The 14196-nt window shown below is 57.6% G+C and overlaps 1 protein-coding gene across 1 annotated transcript in view; it reads right to left on the reverse strand.

Moving 5' to 3' along the window:
* Nucleotides 542-14196, reverse strand: part of PDE6A (phosphodiesterase 6A) — a 59399-nt gene continuing 45744 nt past the window's right edge. The window contains exons 18-22 of the mRNA XM_005661807.3: nt 6178-6241; nt 5884-5958; nt 3963-4046; nt 2104-2251; nt 542-1724 (exon numbers count right to left, since the gene is read on the reverse strand). Of these exons, the coding sequence (XP_005661864.1) occupies nt 1660-1724; nt 2104-2251; nt 3963-4046; nt 5884-5958; nt 6178-6241 (436 nt within the window). The 3' untranslated portion in view covers nt 542-1659. The remainder of the gene's footprint in view (nt 1725-2103; nt 2252-3962; nt 4047-5883; nt 5959-6177; nt 6242-14196) is intronic.

Genomic DNA, 14196 nt, shown 5'->3' on the forward strand with positions numbered 1-14196 from the left:
GCTCCGTCTCCATCATTCCCTGACTAGACGGTAAACTCCAGGAAAGCAGCACTGCTTCCCCCCTCGTTGCAGGATGCCCAGCCCCGTGAAGCAGGAATTCCTGATGGGCCAGGGAGGTGCTCCTGCCCGTGGCCTGGTCGGTGACTGTACAAAGCTCCAGGGGGAGCCGGAAACCCAGACAAGGGGTCCAGACCCAGCCCACTGCTGACATCATGACCTGCAGAGATGGGCAGGGCTCATGTGACAGGAGCCCAGAGGGACCTGCTCTGCAGTCAGGGGCCTGGGCCCTGGACGCTGCGTTCTCCGTGGCGCTGGGCCTCTGCTCCTGGAGAGAAGGCAGGGGCCGAGCCGAGAACCTGCTCGTCCCCTTGCTGGTCTTCAGTGTCCTCCTTTATGTAAAAAGGAGGTCAGAGTAGATCAGTGGTTTGGAGAAACCACACGTTCCCCCCTCTCAGCAGCCGCGGGCAGGTGGAAGCTGATGCACAGCGTTGCATCATAGCAGCGGGCCAAGGCGAAGAGAAGGGAGCACAGCTAGAATCTAGGAGACAACTAGAATCCTGAAACCTGTTTGGATCAGGTTCAAACAAATCATTACAGACATTTTTGCGACATCAGGGGCGCGTCCCAAGCCGGGTCTCGAGAGAGCAGCCTCTGCAGGGCGCTTGCCAGGGACGCCCTGGGAACCAGACGGCACCTGGGGGAAGGAGGGAGCCGAGGTGGGCAGAGGGGGAGGCCGAGCTGCAGCGCGAGTGGCGGGCTTGGTGGACCCCCCATGAGTCCTGGAGCTGGAAAGGCCCCGGGGTTGCCCTGCGCTGGCCAAGGCGGCCCGGCCGTGACACCCGGGGTGGCTCCCTCACTAGGTGCGGGCCACCCTGGGGCAAACCGTCTCCCTGTGGGTGACCCCCAAGGGGCTTTGCACACAGCGGTCATCACTGCGGGGACGGCGGTCCCGGGTAGCAGGGCCATGCGGCTTGTCACAGCATCCGCCGCAACCAAGTATGCGGGGTTCCTTTGCTGCGTGACGACAGTGTGACGTTAGAAGCCGCCCCTGTGTCCTGAAAGATGTGTAACAGCAGAGCGAAGCGACGTGTCTGGAATTTGCTTTTCAAAGTCTCGGCTAAGAAAACAAGGAAGGCGAACCGAAGGACAGTCACACGAGGCCACATCTCGATGTGAGACTCTGGGCGACGGGCAGGCGGGATTCGTCACGTGGTTCTCCGCGTGGGACAGGGCTGTGCGCCTGCGTCCTGTGCGATGACGGTGTGAGAACAGAAAGGACTGTAGGTAAGCACGGGAATCTGGTCTGTGAAAAGTCAAATGTCGATTTTAGCTCGACTGAAAGGTTCTCCCTGGAGTTCACGCGATGCAGTGGGTTAAGGGTCCAGCGCTGTCATGGGGGTGGCCTGGGCTGCTGCCGTCGCAGGTTCGATCCCTGGCTTGGGAACTTCCACGTGCTGCAGGCGTAGCCAAAATAAAATAAAATAAAATGCTCATAGCTGAAAAGAGGTTTGAAAGCGACTAGGGCAGATGTAAACTAAATTCTCTCAGTTTTCGAACCCTCTGCCTCTTGACGTCTCAAGCAGGTGTGTGGTTTCCTACTGGCTGGGTGCTCTCCGCCCTCGAAGGGTGGGGCCTTCTGGCGGCAGGTCCCCGCTCAGGCTACTGGATGCTGCAGGACTTGGAGGCAGGCGCGTCCCCCGCTGAGCCCGGCTGGTTTCCTGTGGCTGCGATCAGACAGGAGAGAGCACGCAGGTGAGCAGAGCAGGTGAGCAGAGGCAACTGGGGCTTTCCCTGTGACCTGCCTTGGACTTGGAAGACTTGCAAACCCAAGGGCTCTCCGAAGCCCTGTCACTGCGTTATCCGCCCCCGCCCGACCCCGGGCAGCCACGGGGGGGGGAGCCCTTGCTGGGAGCCCCCACCGTGGGCCCCAGGCTCTGTCACCGCTAACTGTGTGACCTGCCACAGCTTTGCTCTGCCAGCCTTATCTCTGCTCCCATCACGGAACGGGGACAGCGGGGGCCTGGGGCAGCCCGGGTGGGGGGACCACGCGGCTGGGGCTCCCGGCGCCGGGTCGGAGCTCCCCGTCTTCCGCCCTCCGCGGACCTTGGCTGGCCGCCGGCTGTTTCTGCTTCTCCTCCTCCTGCGCCTTCGTCTTGGCGTCGTACGCGTCGGCCAGGGCTTTCCACTCCCTGCGGTTGTTGGTGATCCCGTCCAGCATGGGCGTGATCTCCTCGTGGAAACGAGAGAATTCCTGGAAGACACGGCGCCTGGCACTGGAGGGGAGGCGGTGGGGCGTGGGGGGCGCTGGAACGAGCTGCCCGGTGCCGGCACCGCAGGGCCCGCGGTCGCAGGATCCCGAGGTGCTCCCGCTCAGACCCCTCCGGGGCACCCCTGGTTTTCAGGATGAAAACGCCTCCGCGAAGCTCCCAAGCCCTCCAGCCCCGGGCCGTTCCCTGCTCACCATCCCGAACCCGGCCCCCGGCACCCGGGTCTCTGTGGGTTCCCGGGGGTACCGCCCTCTGTGGGCTTCACAGGCCCTTTGCCGGCACACGCTCACGTCCCGCCTTTTCCCTCGGGGCCTCCGACAGACCAGCCTTCCCCACGGAAGCCTCCTCTCCCCGCGTCTCACTTGCGCCAACGACCCTGCCCCTGCGCCGGAGCTGGAGAGGGCAGGCCATGCCTGCTCTTCCCCGGGTGGCCTTGGCCTCGCTCGGGGTCCAGGGCTCGAGGACGGTCAGCTTCCGTGAGTGGGACGGGGCTGCGAGCAGAGGCCTCAGCTCTGAGACTAAGCATCGGGCCTTGGAGGCCAGCCGGGGCCAGCTCAGGAAGCCTGATCCCTCGGAGCCTCAGCACCGAACCCCGAGAGGCGGGGCAGCGAGATCGCCTCTCCTGGATTTTAGGTGACGAGACGGAGGTGTGGCTTGATGGAGCTTTGCACAGGTAAGGATGGCAAATCCAGGACCCACTGTGGGCTGCGACAGAGCTGGCTGGGTTCAGAGCTGCCTGGGTTCGGATCCAGCCTCTGCCACCAGCCATGTGATCTTGGGCGGGTCACCACGACCTCAGGGCAGGACCTGGCAGGGTTGTGGGGATGATAGGTCTCATGGTGCCACGTGCCACTGATGGCCGTGGAGGGGGTCTCATGGTGCTGGAAAGGGCATCAGCTATGCTGCCCGGTTGCTCGGAGGAGCCCAGTGAGTCGGCGTTAAGTCAGAGGATGCGCTTGTGCCCACTCTGGGAGCAGAAGCGCTGCAGCTCCTGCAGCAGAAAGACCCTAGATCCGGGGTCAGGCCACCCGGCTGTGAGGCTGTCTGGTGGCTGACTCAGGGACCTGGCCCTGCCTTTACCCTCTCCGACCACGGCTCCCGGGAAACACGGGCAAAGGTGAAACAACGAACAGCAGGCGGATGGTGGCACAGAGAACAGGGACTGGCGAGCCGCAGGTTTCTTGAGAGAGACTTTAAGCTCGAGCCAGAGGTCAAAGAGAAATTCCAGGTTATCTTTCTTTGCCTTTTCTAGGGCCGCACCCGCAGCCTATGGAGGTTCCCACGCTAGGGGTCTAAGTGGAGCTGCAGCTGCCGGCCTCCACCACAGCCACAGCAACACGGTGGTCTTTCGACGCATGGGGAGCTGTGGCCTGTCACCCTCCCGGCAGGTGGACAGGTTAGGAGGGCGTGGGTCTGCTCCGCCCCCACTTCCCTGCCGGAAAACACGGCACACCGCTTGTCCCACAGGTATTCACTGAGCAGCTGGGATGTCCGAGGCTCCAGGCCCTGGCCCGGCCGGGCCGCCCCACCGGCCCCACCGGGCTGCCCTGGGCACCACGGGCCCCTGGAGGCGAGAAGGGCTGTGTCAGCTGGCCCACGCTGGCCCTGGCAGGGTGTGCCATGTCCCTGGTGGTGTTTGGGCCCCCCGGGCCCCCCGAGACCCCTAGTTGGGCCTGAGCAGAGCCACAGACTCACCTTGTAGACAAAGGTGCACACGAAGTCGATGAAGCCGACCTGGAGCTTGGGGAGCTCGTCCGCCTTGTTTCTGTCCATCATGGGCTGTCGGGGAGAGAGAGTGAGCGGGCTCCCCCCAGTCCGATGCTGAGGGCTCCCACCCTGCCTGTGCGACCTGCTCGTGGGACAACTCAGCATTGTAACTGCACGGATCTGAGCAGCGGTCGACAGGAAACACAGGGACCCGCGACGCCCTGGGTGCGGTGACCGGAGCCGGAGCTCGGGGAGCTCTGCGCAGCAGAGACCCGCTGTCTCCAGCACAGGGCACCCCAGACAGAGGGGACCACTGGGATGTAAAAAACCTGTGAGGAACAACACCCAGAGGGAGCAGTGGCCCTTGGCAGGGTCCTAATCGGAACAAATCAGCATAATTAATTTTCTCAGTCAGGGAAAACAGAGTTTGGGGGTTAGATGATATTAAGTTTTTTTTTTTTTTTTTTTGGTCTTTTTAGGGCCACACCCACGGCACATGGAGGTTCCCAGGCCAGGGGTCGAATCGGAGCTGTTGCTGCCGGCCTGCACCACAGCCACGGCAACGCCAGATCCGAGCCGCGTCTGCGACCTGCACCACAGCTGCAGCAACGCCGGATCCTTTAACCCGCTGTGCGCGGCTGGGGGCTGAACCTGCGTCCCGGCGCTGCAGAGATGCCGCCAATTCCGTTGCACCACATCGGGAACTCCAGGAGTTACTACTCATTTTTCGAATGTGAAAGGGGTCTTGTGGTTGTGGGTGTGTGTTTGTGTTCTAAGCTCTTAAGGACGCATCCTAGGGTATGTGTGGAGGAAGTGACCGCGTCTGGGATTTTACACTAAGACACTTCAGCCGAGAGATAAAAAAATGCATGCTAGGAGTTCCCAACCGTGGCGCAGTGGTTAACGAGCCCGACTAGATTAGCATCCATGAGGACGCGGGTTGGATCCCTGGCCTCGCTCAGTGGGTTAAGGATCTGGCGTTGCTGTGAGCTGTGGTGTAGGTTGCCGATGGGGCTTGGATCCCGTGTGGCTGTGGCTGTGGTGTAGGCGCGGCTTCAGCTCCGATTCGACCGCTAGCCTGGGAACCTCCATGTGCTGCAGGTGTGGCCCTAAAAAGACCAAAAAAAAAAAGCATGCTGAGGCCAGAGTGGCAGACTGTGGCTGATGGTTGAGTCTGGCTGATGGATACATAGAGTTTATATTCTCTCTACATTTTAAGCCGTTAAAAAGAAAAAAGCAGAAAGACACAGATCTCCAGGTCCTCGTTGTTCTTGTTCGGGAGGTTTGCCTGCACCTCACCGCCCTCTGCTCTCGGGGACCTGCCGGACCCCACGTGTCCCCGGCATCCTTAGCACGCTCACAGGCCTGGTCCGTCCCCATCGCGGTGGTTCTATCCCCAACATGTCTTGCCCTCTTAGCCCTCGGCCAATTCCGAGCCCTGCCCTAGCTCTAGAGGGCCTCCGACAACCCCCGAACTGAGCTGCCTTCAGTGGCAGGAGCCGGCAGGTTCTCAGCTGGATCAGGTCCCCCCCAGTGGCCTGTGCTGCACAGGACCGGGAGGCAGGCTCCCACACTGTGGGAATTGAAAGGGAATCTAAGTTTCTGCCTCTGCTTGTCCGTCTCTGCTAAGCTGGGTGGGCTAAGGACAGGTGCCTTAGAGCAGGGTCCCCAAATTTAGGAGGGAGCACCTTGCTGGGCCCACCCCGGCGTTCCTGTTCAGGTAGGTCCAGGTGGGTCTGTGGAGTCATAGCTCTAATACGTCCCTAAGTGCCAGGGTTGATGGTGGCCTCCGGGGACCACACTCTGAGGACACGGGGTGAGGAAAGGGCCCGTCTCTCCGCCACGGCCAGGTCACCGCTCTCCGCCGGGCTGAGACCACCCCCTGCAGGCCGACGCCGTCCCCACTCACGATGGGATTCTGCTGCAGCACCGAGCGCTCCAGGTCACCTTGTTCCCAGAATTCAGCAGCCACCAGCAGAGCCACCTGCGACAGGACGACACCCTCCTCGGAGTCGAGCCCCGCCCCCATCCTCCCACCCGGCGCCCGTCCCGCGTGACGTCCTCGTGGGAGGCGTCCTAAGGGGTTTCCACGTGGCAGAGGAGGAGGGGGCAAAGGGGGGCCGCCCCAGGAGCTGGAGCGTCCAAGCCACGTCAGCTGCTGCCACCAGCGCTGAGGCCCGCCCCGGGCCGGGAGGGTCCCTACCTTGCTCTGCACCTCCCAGGGCTTGGTGATGGCGGAGAGGTCACAGGCCGTCATCATCATGGCCCTGGACACAAGGACGCCCCGTCAGGCCGCAGCCACCGGCGGCCACCTGGCCAAGCCCCTCCATGCCGCCTCCTCTGTCCCCGGGAGTGGGTGCCTCCTCCCGCTGGGACAGAGGGTCACTTCCCGATGCCTCCGGGGGTCAGGCTTTGAGGTCAGACAGGTTTAAATCCGGCCTCTTGTCAATGACCGGAGTTGACCTTGAGCAACGAAGCCGACTGCTTCGTGCCTCAGCGTCCTTGTCTGTGACAACAGGGGCGCTGTCTTCATGCAGTGGGTGCAAGACTAACGTGAGTAACGCGGGTGGAAGTCTCGCAGAGCGCGGTGCGTGCACGGTAAACGCTGCACACGCGTCCCGGGCAGAGGGGCGTAGGCGGGGCTTTTACCACGTGCCACCTACTGTCCGGGGCACCTTATAAGCATCAATTTCATGTAAATCTCATCACATCCTCAGCAGCCCTTCCTCCAGTCTAATATGAACCGGGTTTTCAAGCTTTTTTTCATCTTCCTCCCTGTTCCACAGTCAAAGAGCCTTTTCAAACCTTTTCTCTGTAATCGCTCCACCATGGAACTTTTTTTTCTTTTTTTTTTTTTTTTTTTTTTTTGTCTTTTTGCCATTTCTAGGGCCACTCCCGCGGCATACGGAGGTTCCCAGGCTAGGGGTCTAATCGGAGCTGTAGACACCGGCCTACGCCAGAGCCGCAGCAACGCGGGATCTGAGCCGCGTCTGCAACCTACACCACAGCTCACAGCAACGCCGGGTCCTTAACCCCCTGAGCAAGGCCAGGGATCGAACCCACAACCTCATGGTTCCAAGTCGGATTCGTTAACCACTGAGCCACGACGGGAACTCCCTGAAATATTTTTTTATTTTAATTTTTTTTGTCTTTTTAGGGCTACACCTGCAGCCTAGCGAGGGTCCCAGGCTAGGGGTCTAATTGGAGCTACAGCTGCCGGCCTGCACCACAGGCACCGCAAAGCGGGATCCGCGCCACGTCTGCCACCTGCACCACAGCCCACAGCAATGCCAGCTCCTTTAACCCACTGAGGGAGGCCAGGGATTGAACCTGGGTCCTCATGGGTCCTGGTTGGGTTCGTAACCCGCTGAGCCACAATGGAAACTCCCCACCATGGAATTTTCATAACACAGGCACCCTGTCCGTGTGTTTGGAGGTCACAGACCATTGCAACAGCTATGATTTTTTACTTCTCTCCCAAGAACCCCTTTCTGCCGCACGCGCAGTGGGTGGTGGAGGAGAAGGTGAGGCCCTTTGTCCTGCGGGAGGCTTATGTTAACGACTAGAGGACGACGGAGGGAAAGAAAGAAGGGATTGAAAGACAAACTCTCAAAGGAGTCCCACGGTGCCGGAAGGAGGCAAGACAGATCTCATTACAAAGGAAGGTGCAACGCGAGGCCCAGAGGGAGGCGACGAGGACAAAGAGCTGGAGAGGGGCCCCGAGAGGGCAGTTCCCAGCAGTTAGCCCTTGGCCGTGGGAACCTCCGTTGGGGATGGGAACCCTCGGCCAGGTGCTGTGGGCGGGAATCCCGCGGGGCCTGGAGCCAGCAGGACCCAATGAGCCGCAGAGATGAGCCCGAGGTCCTGGGTTCCCGACCCGACCTCACCTGAGCTGCGCTGCTTAGCGGCACCTGTAGGTGGAGCAGGAAGCGGGGGAGACGCTGGCGCCATTCGGCTGCCCTGCAGGAGCAGGCCCGGCCCGAGGGCACAGCCAGAGCGGACCGGACCGGAGCGGGTCAGCCCCACGTGGTAGAGGAGTCAGCCTATCTGGGTAAGTTGCCACCGGGCAGGGCGTGGGGAGGGCGCTGGGGGAAGCCGGGGCTCTGACCCTCACTAGCTGCTTGCCTGATTTTACAGTGAACCAGCTGTGCCGGCACAGGTTACCCAGCTGGTCTGGGCGGCCTTGAGAGCAGTGGTAACTGGCCAGGAGTTCCCTGGTGGTTTAGTGACTGGGGATCCGGCGTTGTCACTGCTGTGGCGCCAAATCAACCCCTGGCCCGGGAATTTCCGCGTGCCATGGGTGCATCCACAAAGGAAAATAAAAAGGAAAAGAAATATTAACAGGCTTAACTATCTCTGATGAGGTAAACCCGCCAAACCCGGGATTCTCTACATAACTAACCCTTCCGGGCTGCATCCGCGTCTCAGAAACCCCTTTATACGTTGTCCTGACTTCAGGCTTCATGTGCCATCGAGGCACATGGAGCAAATGAGGGCGGGCGGTGCACAGCCGGGTCACTGGGTCCCTGCCAGCTGTCACTGTCACAGTTTCGGTCCCCAGGGGTGGCTTCAGGACAGCCCTGATGTTTGCTTTCCGTGGCTGGAGGGGTCTTGTGAAAATCGATCCCAGCAGTCAGGGAACAGCCAAACGTTTTATGGACAGAGATGTGGGTTGTAGGGAAAAGCCAGTCCACAGCCTCGTGCCCTCAGGACAAGGCATTTGCTTCAGTGCCACGCCCATAACTGCTCCGAGGCCAGGTGCCTTGCTGGGCAGCAAGGGTCTGGACAGGCTGCAGGGAGCACCCGGTCACTGAAGGAACCAGTCAAACTCGTTGCAGTGTGCAAAGTGGGCAGCAGAGGGAGTGCCAGGTGCAAGGAAATAAAAATCCAAACGTCAGAGGAACTAGCTCAGGTCAGGGAGTTTCTAAGGGGTGACAGTGGCGCAGGGCCTGAGGAGTGTATAGGAGTTTTCCAGGAGGTGGGAAGGGCAGGCCATAGGGCAGAGGTGCAGTGGGGGGAATGCAGGCTGGCCACCGGGCAGAGGGCCATCCAGCAGGTGACCATAGGGGGCATTCATCTCTCCATCCCTGCACACGTGTCAGAGGCCAGGCAGGGCTGATTCCCAGCCTCCTTGACTGCAGAGAGCGTGCTCCTGTGCTGGGCAGACACATATTTATCACACACGAGTGTAAACGTGTAACAACTTCTCTGAAGGAAAGAAGTTCTAATCTAGGAGGTCACGTGACAGGAGAAACTGGATCCGGGAGGTCGGGAGGACTTCCCTGAGGAGGTGGCCCTGGAACCTGTGCCTGTAGGAAGTGGAGCAGTGAACTTGGCGACAGAGTGAAGAAGAGAGTACGTCTAGTGCAAAGGCCCTGGTGGCAGGAAGCCTGGCACCTTCTAAGAGCTGGAAGGGAGAAGAGCTCCGGGAGCAGGTGGCAGGAGGGGGCGGGCCCAAGAGACAACCAGGGCAGACCCGCAGAGCCCAGGCTAGGTGACGGGACGGCTTTATGCTGAGAGCAATGGCAAAGCCACGACGGGTTTGACCCAAAGGGTGAAGGGTCCCGTTTGCATTTTCTGGAGATCACAGTGGCCACGGTGTGGAGGGGACAGGAACGCCAGCCAGGAGCCCAGTCACGAAGCCATCGCAGGATCCAGAGAAGAGAGGGAGGTGGCAGCAAAAAGGTGTCCGAGTGACAAAGCATTTAAGAAGCACACACGGCGGGGCCGGGCGACGGAGGAGACGCGAATAAGAGGGAGGCATCAGGACGAAAGGGGAAGGGACGGCGCGGTTATCACGCAGAAGGAGGGCGAGGAGGTGGCGGGACTGTGTGCCAAGAAGTTCTGACCTTTCTCCCTGAGGTATGTGAGTTCCCGTCGTGGCGCAGTGGTTGACGAATCCGACGAGGAACCATGAGGTTGCGGGTTCGATCCCTGGTGTCGCTCCGTGGGTTAAGGATCCGGCGTTGCCGTGAGCTGTGGTGTAGGTTGCAGACGTGGCTTGGATCCCGCGTTGCTGTGGCTCTGGCGTAGGCTGGCGGCTACAGCTCCCATTCGACCCCTAGCCTGGGAAGCTCCGTATGCCGCGGGAGCGGCCCTGGAAAAGGCAAAAAGACCAAAAAAAAAAAAAAAAAAAATGAGGAGGTGGAGCTGAAGGGAGACCGCCTTCAGTTCTCTATGAGGCGTTGGGTCAGCACTTAGGTCCTCATTCTTGTCCTCCCGCGCTTAAGGGCGCGTGACTTCACGCCTTTGAGCCTCCGTTCTCTCTGTGAAATGCGCTCATCACAGGAGGTCGGGTCATGGGACATTCGGACGTGGGTCGAAAATGGTCGCGGGTTCTGTGGGCAGCAGGTTAAGGAACCGGCGTGGTCACTGCAGCGGTTTGATCCTGGGAACTTCTGCAGGAGTCTCCCATCCGTGCTGGGTTCCCGGGACGCCCCGTGAGATGGTCCCGCCCGAGCCCCCGCCGTCCTCATGGTCATTCTCTTCCCTCAAGGTGCTCACCCCAGGACGGCCGGCCCACCGGGCCCAGAGCAGACGTCGCTTCAGCTCAGCGGGGGTGCGCTTCTCCCCGACCCAGGCTGACCCCCGCGAGCATCCCAGCCTCCCTGGATCCACACCGGGCCTGGGGTGTGGCCGGCGGGGAGAGTTGGAAGGAGCCGGAGGGAGCCGTGGGTGTGCAGGAGGGGCGGGGACTTGGACTCCAGGACCTGCGGCTCCACGCGAGCCCGGGGCACGGGGCAGCCCCTCGGTCTCCCTGGGCTTCGCCTTCCTCCTTTGCAAAACCTTAGACCAGGAGCGGGCGAACGCCCTCTGCAAAGGGCTTGAATGACTGGGCGTTGCGAGGGGCACGTCGACCCGACCGCAGCCGCTCGAGTCCGTCCCTGCAGAGTGGGAGCAGCCGCGTGGGTGAGTGGACGCAGGCTCCCCGGGCGCCAGAAAGGTGGCTGAGGTCTGAGCTGGGGCCGGCAGGTGCTTTTGCTGGGTGCTGGCCCAGTGCCGCCCGCGAGGCATCTCCCTGTCCCAACAGCCCGACATCCGTTAGCCAGACAGTGCGGGGGCTCCTGAGCTCTGGTTTGCAGGGTTGTCGGTGTTTTCATGGTTTGCGTCGTGGCTCCAGCCCTTCCCAAAGCCCCATTCTCCCAACCTCGGTGGGTGCCCAGCAGCGGGTAGCCATTGAGGCTGGAGCCGACCTGAGCTCCTTGGGTTTCATTTAAAGAGGCACTTAATTGCTGTTTGAGTTTTGACTACGGCTGCTGCGTGGGGAGAAGGATGGACGATTTGGTCTTGGCCCCGTGTCGTTGTCTGTGGCCGTGTGTTAGAAGAAGGTCTTCCGGGCAGTGGCTGCCTTGGCGATCCAAGTGCAAACGGTGTTTCTAAGTTCTTGATGTTCATTCCTAGATGGATGCGGCTGGAGGGACGGGGGAGGGGGGATGAGCCGCTCAATTAAAAAAAATACTGTCTCGCACAGGGAGTGTATCCAATGTCCTGAGAGGCATGGTACTGGAAAAGAATACAGGCGTTCCTGTGGAGGCTTGCTGGTAACGGACGCCACGAGCATCCCTGAGGACAGGGGTTTCATTCCTGGCCTCGCTCAGTGGTTAAGGATCCGGTGTTGCCATGAGCTGTGGTGTAGGTTGCAGATGCGGCTCGGATCCCGCGTTGCTGTGGCTCTGGTGTCGGCTGGTGGCTACAGCTCCAATGAGACCCTAGCCTGGGAACCTCCATATGTTGCAGGTGTGACCCACAAACGACCCCCCCAAAATATATATATATATATATATATAAAATACAGAAAAAGTAAATAAATTTCTGTATAGGAGAAATTAACACAATATTGTAAATCAACTGTAAGTCAATAAAAAAATAAAATCACAAAAATTAAAATAAAATAGATAAACAGTAAGGTCCTACCTACTGCATAGCACAGGGAACTATATTCAATATCTTATAACAGCCTATAACGGAAAAGAGTATGAAAAAGAATATACTTTGCCATACACCAAAAACGAATGCAATATTGTAAATCGACTGTACTTTGATTTAGAACACTTTTTTTTCTTCTCTTTTTGCCTTTTCTAGGGCCGTACCCCCGGCATATGGAAGTTCCTAGGCTAGGGGTCGAATTGGAACTGTAGCCACTGGTCTACACCACAGCCACAGCAACATGGGATCAGAGCCCCATCTGTGACCTACACCGCATCTCACGGCAACGCGGGATCCTTCACCCATTGAGCAAGGCCAGGGATCGAACCCACAACCTCATGGTTCCTAGTTGGATTCGTTAACCACTGAGCCACGATGGGAACTCCTAAAAAACATTTTAAGAGCCAAAAAAAAGGAAAAGAAAGAACAGCCAGGGTGGCTTATCTCTTAGGCTGCGTAGGCTGGCAGCTGCAGCTCCAATTTGACCCCTACCCTGGAATCTTCTACATGCTGCAGGTGGGGCCCTAAAAAGCAAAACAAACCAACAAACAAAGCCTAGCATTTTCATATCAGCTATCAGCTCATCACCCATTTTAAAACACACGAACAAGCTTTTCTTTAAAAGTCTGGAATTTTAAAGACCTAACTATAAGACCAGAAACCATAAAACTCCTAGAGGAAAATAGGCAGAACCCTCTTTGACAGAAATGGTAGTGATACTTCTTTTGGATCTGTCTCCTACAGCAAAGGAAATATAAGCAAATAAACAAACAGGACCTAGTTAAACTTAAAAGCTTTTGCACAGCAAAGGAAACCATTGCCCCACCAAAAAGGCAGCCTAGAGAATGGGAGAAAATATTTGTAAGTCTATGACTGATAAGGGGTTAATATTCAAAAATGTAAGCAGCTCTTACAACTCAACATCAAACGAAACCAAACAGCCTGATTTAAAAATGGGCCGAGGAACCGACCAGACAGTTTTCCAGAGAGAACTAGGAATACAACTGCCATAGGACCCAGCAATTCCACTCCTGGGTATCTATCTGCAAAAGCAAGAAGACTAATTCAAAAAGATACGCACACCCACTGTTCGTAGCAGCATTATCTACGGTGGCCAAGATACGGAAGCCGCCTCAGGGTCCATCAGCAGATGAATGGAGAAAGAAGACGGGTGTGTGTATGTATGTGTATACAATGGAATACTACCCAGCTGTAAAAAATAATGGGATTTTGCAGCAACGTGGATGCAGTTAGACGGTATTATGCTAACTGCATACGTCAGAGAAAGGCAAATACTGTATGATAGATGTGAAGTCTAAATACAACAAACTAGTGAATATGATTTAAAAAAAAGCGGGGGGGGGGAGCAGATCAGAAATGTAAAGAAAAAACTAGAGATACAGTGGTTACCAGCGGGGCGGGCGCTACAGGGTCAGGAATTAAGAGGGACAGACTATGATGCGTAAAATTAGCTGTGAGCTTGTGTTGTAAACGCAAGGGGCCTAGCCGATGGTTTTGTAACTGCAAATGGAGTAAAACCCTGGACAAACGTAGGTCACCACATCGTACCTGGAACTTCGATAATAATGTGCTATTCTTTGATTTAAAAAAAGAGTCTGGGAGTTCCCGCTGTGGCTCATCAGAAATGAGTGTGACTAGGAACCATGAGGATTCGGGTTCGATCCCTGGCCTCACTCAGTGGCTTAAGGATCCGGTGTTGCCGTGAGCTGGGGTGTAGGTCGCCACTGTAGCTCGGATCTGATCCCTGGCCCAGGAACTCCATATACTGTGGGACAGCCCAAAAAAAAAAAAAAAAGTAACCAATGTGACAAAATATCTTATATATTGGAAATAATAGCAAACACTCAAAAGTAAATATTTTTGGAAATTCATCTCTTTGTGAGAGAGATGGACCTGTTTAAAAAATCGGTTAGTGAATATTTCTTACTGCCAGACTAAGATAGGATTTAGCGTCAGTTTCATGCCAGTGTTTTGTTTTTATCGACGCGGCGTTTAGAAACCCCGGGATGGACGGGTTAGTGTCAGTGTCACTCCGTTCTTTCAGTTCTTCCAAGTGACGCATCCCCAGACTATACTGTTCCTTATTCTGAATAATCTCTCAGCAGAGGGGTCGATCAGATTTTCCGTCAGTTTTGCTAAAGCAGACGTTAAAGGCATTCATCCCCTCCGTTCCTGGGAAACGTCCCGTGAGATTTGACCAAAACTCCTCACGTGGCTGTTAATCACACCCTGACTCTCTCTCTGCGGCGCTCGGGTTAACCCCAGACACTTGCAA

The sequence above is a fragment of the Sus scrofa genome, chromosome 2, assembly GCF_000003025.6.
Source record: "Sus scrofa isolate TJ Tabasco breed Duroc chromosome 2, Sscrofa11.1, whole genome shotgun sequence".
NCBI classification, from domain to species: Eukaryota; Metazoa; Chordata; class Mammalia; order Artiodactyla; family Suidae; genus Sus; species Sus scrofa.